Here is a 13,727-nt window from a genome sequence, read left to right on the forward strand (position 1 = left end):
AATACCGTACAGCCAGAGGATCTCCCTCTTTCAAACACACACACACACACACACACACACACACACACCTGTCTTCATCTCTCTCTCACTCACCTTCAGAGTCTGTGCTGCTTTAGAAAGGGTCACCATCACACCTACAGTGAGCTCTACACACACACACACGAACACACATACATACACATAAATCGCTTGTGTAGTTTCCTCTCTAATCAATGCAGTCTGCTTGGATTTGCAAAAGCCAAAATGAATATAGATTTGCTGTCCACTTGCACACTAAATTATGCAAAGCATAGTGTTTTATTTCCTGGTTCTTTGGTTGTTTGTGTGAGCGAGGAACACACCGGCTCATTATCACATTCATCACACTCACTATGACATCTGAATCTCACTCTGATCCGAACCCGCAATCCGCTCCATTCCGTTCTCTGAAATGTAATGCAACTCTATTAATGCACACACATGCACATACACACACAAATGTGAAGCTTTCGACACAACGCAGTCAACACAGTGCATTTAATACTTATATTAAATGCATAAATGGTTGGTAAAATAACAGGTAAAATGGTCTTCAGTATATATTTCATGACTTCACATGTCATTTTTGATTAAGCAGGAAGGCAAAATGATTGATTTGATAATACTGAGCCTTTTAAAAATGTATTATTATTATTATTATTATTGTATTTTTAATCCTGCTTAAAGGACCTGCAAACAGTAGGTTTTACAAGAATTTACAGGTAAGTGTGTTGGCTTTCATAATTAAAATTCATTTGTTTGGCTGCATTTATTTGATCAAAAATACACTAAAAACAGTAATATTGTGAAATATTATTACAGTTTAAAATAGTTGTTTTCTATGTGAATATATGTTAAAATGTAACTAATTGAATTTTCAGCATCATTATTCCAGTCTTCAGTGTCACATGATCTTCAGAAATCATTCTAATATACTGATTTACTGCTCAAGAAACATTTATCATTATTATCAATGTTGAACACAGTCGTGCTGCGCAATATTTTTGTGGAAACCATCATACATTTTATTTGCAGATGAATAGAAAGTTCAAATGAACAGCATTTATTTAAAATAGAAATCTACTGTGACATTATGCTGACTAGTTAGGCAGCTCACTAGGGTTTGGAAAGGAGCTGCTGTACTGTCGCTCCCTCAGTGCCACCCAGACAGAGAGACTGATATGAAAGGACAAGAAACACGGCCTGAAATCAGTTCCTGTTTGCAGGTATGAGATGAGAAGTCATGGTTTGGCACAGTGTACGTGGAGTGATGGCGTCTCTGTAGTGTGTTGTGGGGGATTCGAGGTTGAATTTGGCACAATTAGTGGCCATTCATGCTGACACAGAGACAGAAGCTGCTTCACAACTACACAAACTAATGAAACCATCAAGCAACCATCCACTTCATTGACAGAGAGCAGATATTCAACTGATTTTAGCTTGTTATTTTCACCTGAAGATCTTGATCAGTATCTTCACCTGCAATTGATGCAGGATGACATAGAAAGACCTGAGAACACTAAACTGAGGGAATGAATCGCAGTAGCTCTGGCAGTTTTGTGTGTGGTATTTCAGCACAAAATCGTGCATTTTATTCACTAACCATCTGAAATCTCGTTTAATGGTGCTAGCAGGCTAACACTCTGAAACAGCGCTGTGCCATTAGCATTAATAAAGTCACTGGCATTTTTTTTCAACACAACACGTCTCATTTATTTTCGGCTCATTACAGATCGTGCCTTATTCACAGAACTCAGCACTATTTGCATGCTGCAATTAATGGTGTGCTATTACTTTCAGGCGGTAAACAGAATCTTATGTAAAATAGATGTTTGTATTCAGCAGTAATTTACCAAATGGCACGTCATGAGCGTGAGATGAAGTCTAGAGCACATTCAACATCTGACTGAGGCCATCAGGTCTGAATGCTCTAGGCTCAGTAAAGTATAGCAGATTGTGGTAAACCGCAGTCTTGAGAGCTGGAGAGTTGTGTCACGCAGACAGTGTTCATTTGTGCTCTTAACTGATTTGCGAAATTCCTTCATTACATCAGGTGGCAGAACAATGCAGAATGTAGTTTATCTGAGCTGTAGGCTGTCACGTGGAGACTGTACTTAGTTAGTTCTCATACCTGATGTACCTTGATTTCACTCCTGTCTGTTTAAGGCCTCAGTTTCCGGTGTTAGTCCAGTATCTTTTATGTGCTTCTGTCTCCTTTTTATCAAAAAAACAAACAAAAAAACAAATATATGTTCCTTCCATCTTTTCTGCACTTTATTGTTTATGATGATGAGAGCAGAATTCAGGCAGTGAGCGCACACACTCACACACTCTCCACAGTGATGAATCTAAAAACACATTCGACATTGCAATCATAAGCTCAACAGAAATGTGTGAGATTGGTTTTAATGCTCAACGCTGCAAACCGCATGCAGACAGAAATCATCAAGCAGCATGAGCACATCTAACTTTTCATTCCTCTAAACACTTTTCACTGTCATCATGATAGTCGTAACAGGTTTAGTTTAATTATGCTGGGGCATTTTTTGTTCATTATTCCTGACCTTGGTTTTGGAAATGGAGGACACTTGCACTAATTTTGTTTATGTTCTTTTTCTCTTGTCTGTGTCTCTCAGGAGGAGCTCCAGACATCCCAGAGGATAAAGTGTTTGAACGACGGAGGATACGAACTGCAAAAGTGAGTACTGTGTGTGAACATGAAACAAGAAGAAGCTTGCAAGACAGTGGAGTTTCTGTTATGAATGAACATTATTTTCCTCTCAGTACAGATTTGAGGGCTCTCTCTAGTGTGCAGCTCAAGTGTTACAAACATAACAGATTTTCCTCTCTCTTAAAGGGGTCATATGACGTTGCTAAAAAGAACATTATTTTGTGTATTTGGTGTAATGCAATGTGTTTATGCGGTTTAAGGTTAAAAAAAACACATTATTTTGCACATACTGTACATTATTGCTGCCCCTCTATGTCCTGCCTTTCTGAAATGCACTGATTTTTGCTCTGATTGGCCAGCTGCGTTGTGATTGCCCAAATATCTCAAGCATGAGACGGAAATGTTACGCCCCTCCCAGCACAACCACACAATAGCATTACAACCCATTATAAACGAGGCATTTGTTGCATCCAGTGGGGACACAATTACTGATTATAATGACTTCTACTGTGTTTTTACTCTTTACCATGTCTGCATTTGTGATCGGAGAAACAACAAACAACAAGCACTACTCTACGCTGCTCAAAACTCGTGTTTGAATAGTCAGTGGCAGAAACATACTTACAGGCTGAGAGTCAGAAGCACCAGACTGTCCTCGCAAAGCTGGAATTGCCCCACTTTATAGAAACAGTCTTTGAGCACAGCTGGCATTGTAGACTACTCTCTCAGGATCAGGAAATAGTCCTCTGTAAAATGCGCTGCACACACTCCAGTATTTGGGTTGAACTGTTCTGGAACAGTGTTGTAAATACAACTTAACCACTGATTTCTAGTTGTGTCCTCTTTTGGAAGCCTGAACAAAGTACTTTCACAACGAAACACAGCGTCTCCAGGACATGGTGCCGGAGGCAGCAACAGCACTACAGCCAGAATAAAAATCACAGCCTCTTTCTTTGCGTATACATTTGGGCGCTGTTATGAAAATCTCCCCACACCGTGACGTAGATGTGGGGGTGTGTTTGAATGAGCCGTTTTAGGAGGGCATGGATGAGTCTTAACTTTTATAAAGAATATCTCTTTGGTTTTGAGACTTTAGTCTTTGCAACTTCAGGGATCTTATCTATGCATGAACAGCTTGTAACACTCCAAAGAGAAAGGAAAACTTGAAATCGCATCACATGACCCCTCTAACCATTTAATTTATCTCAAAGGGAGATTTACATAATTTCACAAACTTGTTCTCTAACAGTTTATCCCAGTCGTTTAATTCCACTGAGAGTCTAGTTGGGATTCAGACCTGTGTTTTTGTAGACAGAAGCTGTGAATGAATATTTTGGTGTCAAACACAAAACAGTAGTGATGGGAGAAACACACCTTTTCGAAGCTTTGAATCAACCAACTGCTTGTTTCGAAGCACTCAAAGCCTGCGCTGGTGATGCCTGCTGGTCAAAACTGTGTACATGCAACCAAAACATGCAGAAAAACTGCTTTTACAAACCCATTGCAAATGTTTTATTGAAACTATAATATATTAAATGCAATTAACAACATCAAATACCATTAAATATGAAGTGTTTTTTTAAAGTTTTTATTTATTATTATTATTTGCAGGGCTTGTTTTGTTTGTTTACCACTATTCTTCCTTTTAATTACACAAATGTCTCATTACAATGTCTACAAATTGATAAAACTGATCTGCGATCAGGTAAAAAACCATATATAATGAAGACATGATGAAGCTTGGTTTACTGAAATGACATGATTTTGGCAGTTTGATACACACTCCAAACCACTGGCTCATAACACATGGATCGCAAAGGTTTCAAAGCCTCATGAAGCAGTGCTTCGAAAAACCCATCACTACAAAACAGACAAAATAATCATTTCACTTTAGTAGCATTATCACTAGTTTATAGCAGTAATCGGGAGTTGGCATGTTAATCCAGTGTGAATAGAGGTGAAGAAACAGATCTGGCTCACTGTCTGTAATGGATGGCTGGAGCTGGAGGTAGGATAGTGCTGTGATCGGATGGATTAAATTAACATGCTCCTCCTGAGTTCCATTTAAAGTCAATAAATTGTGTAACCTATATATATATATATATACTCTAAGTAATGGTAAAAATAAGAACAAAAACTATTATTGCATGTGTTTGTGTGTTGTTTGCATGTTCATGCGTGACAGTGGAGCTGTATTCCAATGGGGTTTCCCACCATCTGTTCATTTGACTGTGAAGTAAACAATACTAATTTCAAATATGAATTAGTTTGCTAAAGAAAGTTAAATGTCAGCATCATCATGAAAACACTAAACAGATTTTTAAAAGATGCAAATAAATAAATTAATAATAATAAATAAATTGTGCAATGTGCTTGTGTTGTGTGAATGTACTTGTTTCAGTCATCAGATGGCGACAGACCTGGAGAATAACATCACAGTGAGCACACATCCACTGGAGAGCACAGTACTGATGTGAGTATATGATCAATATCTCCATCACTTATACTGCAGATATCACATTGCCATGGGTGATTATCATTACCAGTACTCCACTGTCATGGGAGATTATGGATAATACAGTGGACTCAATTATTGCTATCACTTTATCATGGTATTCCTTTGTTGATTTGCAATCAGTAAATATGAGTAATTATAGCTATTATCAGTAATTTCTGTATTTTATTTTTATATGTGATTATAGGTATTTTATTATCAGTACCTCCTCGTGGAAATAACTCACAATCACACTTCATTTTTCATTTAACATAACATGTACTTAATATAGTAATAACAGTAAATTATACATAATAGCATGCATTAAACCCTAAACCAAACCCTACTGTAAGCAGGCCTACAGGTTGTGAGCGCAGAATTACGCTGTAAGAACGCACACCTTAAAACAAATGGGTTCACTTCCTAAGGTGTCCTTGATACAGTGGAATTACATTTTTATAGGGTTTGGTTTAGGAATAGTAGCTTGAAATTACCAGTTTGATGATAAATCATGGAAAAATTCCCCACGGTTAGTATTACAGTTTCATAGTTTAATTATAATTAAAACCGTATTTGATTACCGGCGATTTGAACAACTCAGGATAAATAAATGCTATCCAGCATAAAGCAGAGTTTTCAGTAACAGCAGAGCACACAGAGTAGTGTAGTTTAGAGTGAAAACATGACGGAAAGCTGCAAGGTTTTAAACGAGTGCTGAGGGAATTATACAAATGATTATATGAATTAATTAATTATATTAATGCACCTCTGAAGGTTCTGACTGTCTTCAGAAAATATTCGAAGGCAGTTTGTTTTCACCTTCGCTCCATGTGATACCTAATAAAGTAGTGTTCTTTACGAGAAACATCTGTAATTCTGCTGCTCCATCAGCGCCACCTGCTGTCAGAGACTGGATTTACAGAGACTCTGTTCACATTCAGTCTGTGTGCAGTTTCTGTCTGGACTAAACACAGACCGGATTTACAGACCCTGCTGTAATTTATGACCGGTTGATGAAAAACAAGCTTATGTGGATTCAACACATTTAAACTATTCAGATAAACTATCTAGAATTATTTATGGAGCAGATAAAATACATATAATCATTTATAAATCAGTTATCATTGTGACTTAACTCTTTTCTTTATTTAAAGGCTGAAATGTAAGGTTTATCACTTTATGAAACTTTTTCAAAGGTTTATTTGAACATTTCATAATTGTTTTTTCATTCAACATAAACTGTTGTCAGTCATGATGTCATTTAAAATCCAAATATCACTGGCAATGTTATTGTTTTAGTGTTTATGCAAACAAAAAGTAATTTTATTAGTTGTTTGATGATTTTATGTATAAATCTTGGTGAAAATGAATAATTTCTGATTCATGATAATACTGATAACCATGATCATTTTGGTCACGCTAATCGTGATAATAAACTTTCACTCCGTTACATCACTACACTGTAAAATAGTGTTAGCAAATAAACTGTATCTTTGCTCATGTTATCAATCAGCATTCAGGATGACTGGCGAGACTTCCTGCAGACACAGGATATCCTGGAGAAGAGGAGCCCCTCCCCTCCCTCTCTGTCCTCAGACAAGATGAGCGCATCCATCAGCATGACCACCCTATCAGATGGCAGCGCCCCCGTAAGCCACGCCCTCTTTCCTCTTCCGCAGGCTGATGGTGTTTGGGAGTTTGAGGTGTTTTAGGTCAGATTGTTCTGAAGGTCATGACATTGAGGAGCATCAAATGCATTTGGTAACGCTTGTTTTCAGACATGTTCCCTGGTAGTAATCAAGGTATTATTTTACATACCTTTGACATATCTATTATGTAAATAAGGATATGGAGCAGTTGTTCTTCCGTCCTGTGAAGATTGTGACTGTTTTGTTGTTTGATGAAATCTTATGGAATCTGAGTATCACACACTTGGTTGAGTATCTCATATGTGACCAGTAGAGGGATCTGTTGTTCAGGCGTTAGTGTACAGTGCAGTTTAACACACACACACACACACACACACACACACACACACACACACTGCACCCAGACAGCAAGCAGTGTCGGCCCAGATCCCCACATGAATTTCACATGGGCTAAAACTATGTTGCTGTCTGGGCAGCTTTTATCCACTGTTCAGTTCAATTGTCTATGGCTGTTTTTACAATATAATTGGTTGCAAAGCAGCTTTAGAAGAACAGTCCATGCCGTTTGCAGGTTATGGATGGAAATGGAAAAAAAATATTTTTGACCACACGGATGAGAGCTTATGCACACAGGTATGGCTACGGATAATAAGCTCAGACGGGAAACACTGTACCTCGCATTGGTTTCATACAGATTACATAATCAGAGAATATTAATTTTCGATTTGAATTGGTTCATTTAGAAGTAGACACTTGTGAAGTTTGCTATAGACATATGTCTCATGCCTGTGTGTCAAGTTCGCTGAGTTTCAGTTCATTTTCCTTTCAGACACATTTCAGAAAGAAGTTCACGCGAGACGGCAGAAAGCGCACCCTGTGTGTTTTCTTTATTTTACAAAAGCACAATGTTTTGTTGTTATTGTCAGTGTACACTATTAAAAGTAGACCCTTTACAGATTTGATTGATTTTAGTCTTATCTGTATCTCAGTATTATAGGGTCTTTTCTCTGTTATCAGGAATAACTGCAAGTGAACATACCGGTGCGGGAGTTGGCATGCTAATTAGATTAGATTAGATTAGATTCAACTTTATTGTCATTTATGCAGAGTACAAGTACAGAGCTAATGAAATGCAGTTAGCATCTAACCAGAAGTGCAAGAATATAGTGTTTTATATACATATAAGTGCAGAGTAAGTGAAGATATGATTTACAGAATATACAGTGGAATTGCTATATACAGTATTGAGCAGAGTATATACAGAATATAAAATAGGAATGCAATGTAGGGATTGTATGTACATTATGAACAGAGCAATGTAGATTATATAGATTACAGATTATATATACACATTATGAACAGCAGGAACGTGAGAACAGTGGTAATAAATAAATACAGCTGGATGAGTGTGCAAAGTATTGATAGAACAATGTATTCTATGCAAAATAGCAGTAGTGCAATATTTTATAGAAATAGTTTACTGTGCTTGTACAGTAACAACTTTAAACAGTTTATAGTGTAATGACTTGAACGATGTGCAGTCTGTGCAAAATATGAGTAGTGCAAATGCATGTGTTTAAAGTACTGTGACCAGTGCAGTAATAAGCAGGTGCAGGTTAGATTGGTGGTGTGGCGTTCAGAAGTGTCACAGCCTCGGGGAAGAAGCTCTTCCTGAGCCTACTGGTGCGAGAGCGTAGGCACCTGTAACGCCTGCCGGATGGAAGGAGGGTGAAAAGTCCATGGTTAGGGTGAGAGGCATCCTTGATGATGTTTCTTGCCCTGCCCAGACAGCGCTTATAATAAATGTTCTCAATGGAAGTTAACTGGGTGCCGGTGATCCGTTGAGCAGTTTTCACCACCCGCTGGAGTGCTTTGCGGTCAGATGCGGAGCAATTGCTGTACCATACTGAGATGCAGTTCGTGAGTATGCTCTCAATGGTACAGCGGTAGAATTCCACAAGGATCCTGGGATTCAGGTGAACTTTCTTAAGGCTCCTTAAGAAGTAAAGGCGCTGCTGTGCCTTTTTGACCAGAGTAGAGGTGTTATGGGACCAGGTGAGGTCATCAGAGATGTGGATGCCAAGGAACTTGAAACTCGACACACGCTCCACTTCAGCTCCGTTGATGTAGATGGGTGTGTGTGCATGACTCCTAGTCCGCCTGAAGTCCACAATGATCTCCTTTGTCTTCTGGGTGTTTAGCTGTAGATTATTGGTGGCACACCATACAGCCAGGTGCTGCACCTCATCCCTGTAGGCTGATTCATCGTCATCCTTGATCAGACCTACCACCGTGGTGTCATCTGCAAATTTGATTATGGTGTTGGAGCCATAAACAGGAACACAGTCATGGGTGAAGAGGGAGTACAGGAGAGGGCTCAGTACGCAGCCCTGTGGCACGCCGGTGTTCAGGGTGATGATGGAGGAGGAGAGGTTATCTAACTTGACGGACTGAGGTCTGTTAGTCAGAAAATCTAGAATCCAATTACAGATGGGTGTGCTGATTCCAAGCTGGCTGAGCTTGGAGATCAGCTTGGAGGGGATTACTGTATTAAATGCAGAACTGAAGTCCATGAACAGCATTCTCACATGTGTGTTTTGACTGTCCAGGTGGGTGAGGGCAGAGTGAAGCGCTGTTGAGATGGCGTCCTCTGTTGACCTATTGTGGCGATAGGCAAATTGGAATGGGTCCAGTGTAGCAGGGAGACAGGATTTTAGGTGGGATGCAACCAGTTTCTCAAAACACTTGGCAATGATGGGGGTGAGTGCAACAGGACGGAAGTCGTTAGGGACCGAGGCAGTGGAATGTTTCGGTACTGGTACGATGGTGGAGGTTTTGAAGATAGTGGGGACAGTTGTTTGGGCCAGGGACAGATTGAAAATGTCCGTGAAGACCTCAGCTAGCTGCTCCGCACAGGCTTTAAGCACACGACCAGGTATTCCGTCAGGGCCAGCTGCCTTCCGTGCATTCACCTTACGCAAAGTGGAGTAAACGTCTGATGTGGAGAGAGTGAGAGGCAGTTCACTGGGTTGATGCTCAGCTTTGAGTGAGATCTCCTTATTATTTTGATCAAAACGAGCATAAAAGTGGTTGAGCTCGTTTGGGAGGGAGGCAGAGCTGGAGGGGGGCACAGAGTTAGGTGGTTTGTAATCCGTGATAGATTGTATGCCTTGCCACATACGCCGGGGGTCTGAAGAATTGAAGTGTTCTTCAATCTTCTGTTTGTGTGTGAGTTTGGCCTGGCAGATACCCTTCCTCAGGTTGGCTCTGGCTGAGCTGTAAGCCTCCTGGTCTCCAGACCTGAAGGCTGCATCTCTTGCTTTGAGCAGGAGGCGAACCTCTCTGTTCATCCAGGGCTTCTGATTGGGGAAGATTTTTATTTTTTTGTGTGTAGTCACTCTGCTCACACAGCTGTTGATGTGCTCCATGACAGAGTTGGTGTAAGTGTCAATGTTAATCTGAGAGTTTGTGGTGGCCTGGGCAGCAAACTCACTCCATTCTGTGAGCTGGAATTGATGTTGAAGAGTGGAGTCAGCACCTTCCAGCCAGATTTTAACAGTCCTTGTTGTAGGTTTCACACGTTTGATGACCGGGGTATACTTGGGGAGCAGGAACAAAGAGAGGTGATCAGACTGACCCAGGTGGGGGAGGGGTGTGACTTTGTAGGCATCACTCACATTAGTATAAACGTGGTCCAATGTTTTATGTCCTCTTGTAGTGCAGGAGACATTTTGATTAAATTTAGGGAGAACAGATCTAAGAGTGCAGTGATTGAAGTCCCCAGCAACAATAAAGGCTCCATCCGGGTGCAGGGTTTGTAGTTTGCTAATAGCAGCACAGAGTTCTTTCATAGCCACGTTAGCATTAGCGTCCGGAGGTACATAAACTGCAGCAGCAACAATGCAAGTAAACTCACGTGGTAGATAGAATGGCCTGCACTTGATAATCAGGAACTCCAGCTCAGCAGAGCAGTAGGTATCAACAATGACAGAGTCTTTGCACCATGATTTATTTACATAAATGCATACTCCACCACCCTTGTTTTTACCAGAGGTTGCTGCTACTCTGTCAGCCCTGAAGAGAGCACGTCCATCCATATGCACCACGCTGTTTGGGACATCGTTGCAGAGCCATGTTTCAGTGAAGAACATAACATTACAGTCCATAAGCCATTTCTGTGTGAGGGTCCAGATCTTTAGTTCGTCCATCTTGTTCATCAGAGACCGTACATTGGCAAGGAAGATGCTGGGCAGAGCTGGTCGATGTGGGTTTAGCCTTAGCTTAGCACGCAGCCCTCCACGCTTTCCCCGTCTTTGTTTACGGTCTCGACGCCGACGCCGAGCACTTCCGGTCGGTACGAGTGATCCGCTTGTCCGCGGTGATCTCAGTAGCTCCGGCGGGAGTTCGCTGAAGTCGAAAGGATGATCTAAAACTATGTTGGAACACTGTTTGTTGATGTCCAAAAGTGATTGTTTACTATAGCTGTAGTTCGCATAACTGGATCGCGCGAACACGAGTGAAATAACCAGGTAAATTAACACTATTTTCCAAAATCTGGTAAGACGCTGAGCCTCGCGATGTGTTCGCGCCGCCATCTTGTCATAATCCAGTGTGAATAGAGGTGAAGAAACAGATCTGGCTCACTGTCTATACACAGTTTGATGAATGAACTGTAAGAGGTGAAATTATCTCCTCATGAAACAAAAATGTCAGGAACTTACACAAAACAGATGCCATGCAACAAAACAATAAGATTTCTAATCTGAAGAGAAGATCTCAAGGAAAACAGTTCCTTATGCCCCCCTCCTTCCCTCCTGGGCGTATGGCCCGGGCCACTGAACGCTGACTTAGAAGTGTCAAGAACTCAAGTTACTATACTTACATTTTGTGGTTATTATAGCTTAAGAAAATATCATTTTAACATTTTCATGTTTAGTATCGTTCTAAAGGTCTTGGTAAAATGGTCTCTATGTCACAGTAGTCACTTATATTATGAATAATTCTGCTCTGCTGCTGAGGGGTGTGTCCTCCTCAGGGTCTGTGAGAATGTTTTCCTATCTCTGGTCAGATGTGACTCCTGGGTCACGAGAACCTAACTAACCGAAAGGTATTTTGTGTTTTTACAACTGTTTTGAAGATTTCTTTGTTCTGGTCTGGCTATACAAGTGAAATGGCAAAACACTATCTGGGGATTCTGTAACCAGAAAACACCCACACAGAGTCTCTGGAGTTTTGCACTAGATCTCTCACTGCTGTGTGTGTCTCTCTGCTGTCAGTTATGCATCTCTCACTCGAAAATTCATCTTTGAGCAATTGATGTTATGTATTTTTCTGAACTGGAACTGAATTTAATTCTGATTTGGCTTTAATTGTTTAATGATTTAATTGGCATGATACATTTTTACCTGACAAATAAAAGGTTATATTTAATTTATTCTTCTAAAAATTATTATTTCTATAGATTAATGTGCAGTCTGGTGTTACCACAAATCTGCATCCAGGATAGATCATACCAAAGTACCAATGAATGGACCATGGGTGACATCTTTAGGGACTTCCGATTTCTGACTGTCACTGGCTTAACAAGTTACAGTTTTCATGATTAGGGAAAAAGTACACTTTTTGTAATGGTTTAGCAAGGTGCGGCATACTTAAAGGTATCTAATCACCCCGTATCCTCTGAGTAAATCCAGAAAATGGCAGAGTGAAATTCTGTGCAATGTCAGGTCCTTGATGAACGAATAATTGAAAGTATGGGATTTCCAGAATAATCAAATATCTAAATTAATACATAATCGATATTTGTGATCAGTTTTTAATTAGAAATACAGCCTAAATTTAATGATAACTTGAAATTGGAGTCAGATGAACAGAGATAGACTAAAATTGAAACTAAATCCTGATAAATTAAGTGAACTTTGCAGAAGTGCAAGTAACATACCTACATGCATTATACCTTCGCCCACCAGTTGGATTCCATCTTTTGGCCAATCTGGGTGGATCCTTACAGAACCGCTTACTTACAACATACGTACATCTGCACTTTGTTGTTTATGATGAGAGAATTCGCCAGAGAGGAGAATTCAGTCAGGAGCATGCACACTCATCTGAACGCCTCTGATAGGCCATTGCATTCGCTCAACAGACTCGTGTGTGTATGCTTATAATGCACAGTGCTGTAAAACTGCATTAAAAAAATCATGACGCAACATTAAGCAGATCTAAATTTTATGCTGCAGTCTTTTGATTTCATTTTCATTTAATTCGTGACAGCCATAATGGATTTATTTTAACTGTATAGCAGCATTTGTGTTTGTGTGTTGCCATACCTTCTACAGGCAGAAACCAATAGTGCGGACATTACGTCATCGATAGGCGACAATGACCAGGGACTAGCCACTATTTAAAATTGTAATGTCTCTGGATTTACAAATCCTTGGGAACTTTTGGGATAACGTAACTACACATGTGCATGAAATATATCACACTGTGCAAGTGGTTTTTAGATGTTTTATTACGGAAATCTTACATATTGTGCCTTTAATGGAAAAGGTCAGAGAGAGGGTGGAAAATGCTCATAAAAACTAGTGTTTTTGGAGAAAGAAACCTTGACTGACATTAGTGGACAAAACAGTATTTATAATTATTACTTGAAGGTTTCCTGTGTGCTTCAATCATGTGATAGAGATGTGAGTCTAATATGGGCTGATGTGAAGTTGTAATGATTCCACTAGAGGTCAGTACGGGGCTGTAAATGTAATCTTCCCCTATGCCATCATTATCACTTATCACCAGTCCATGAATATACTGTATGTATTTCTAAGTACCGTTAATTTGTTTTATGTGTTTTTGAATATTGTTTAATCTTTGGTTAAGGGTAAAACCATCTTAAGCA

General features: G+C 39.8%; 1 protein-coding gene across 1 annotated transcript in view; it reads left to right on the forward strand.

Annotated features, from left to right (window-relative positions):
- The window catches only part of LOC306850988 (schwannomin-interacting protein 1-like), a 250,253-nt gene that overhangs the window by 74,367 nt on the left and 162,159 nt on the right, over positions 1-13,727 (forward strand). The window contains exons 5-7 of the mRNA XM_079386982.1: positions 2,655-2,716; positions 5,091-5,162; positions 6,697-6,832. Coding sequence (XP_079243108.1) covers positions 2,655-2,716; positions 5,091-5,162; positions 6,697-6,832 — 270 coding nt within the window. The remainder of the gene's footprint in view (positions 1-2,654; positions 2,717-5,090; positions 5,163-6,696; positions 6,833-13,727) is intronic.

The sequence above is a fragment of the Barbus barbus genome (genome assembly GCF_936440315.1).
Source record: "Barbus barbus genome assembly, chromosome: 31".
In the NCBI taxonomy this organism is placed as follows: Eukaryota; Metazoa; Chordata; class Actinopteri; order Cypriniformes; family Cyprinidae; genus Barbus; species Barbus barbus.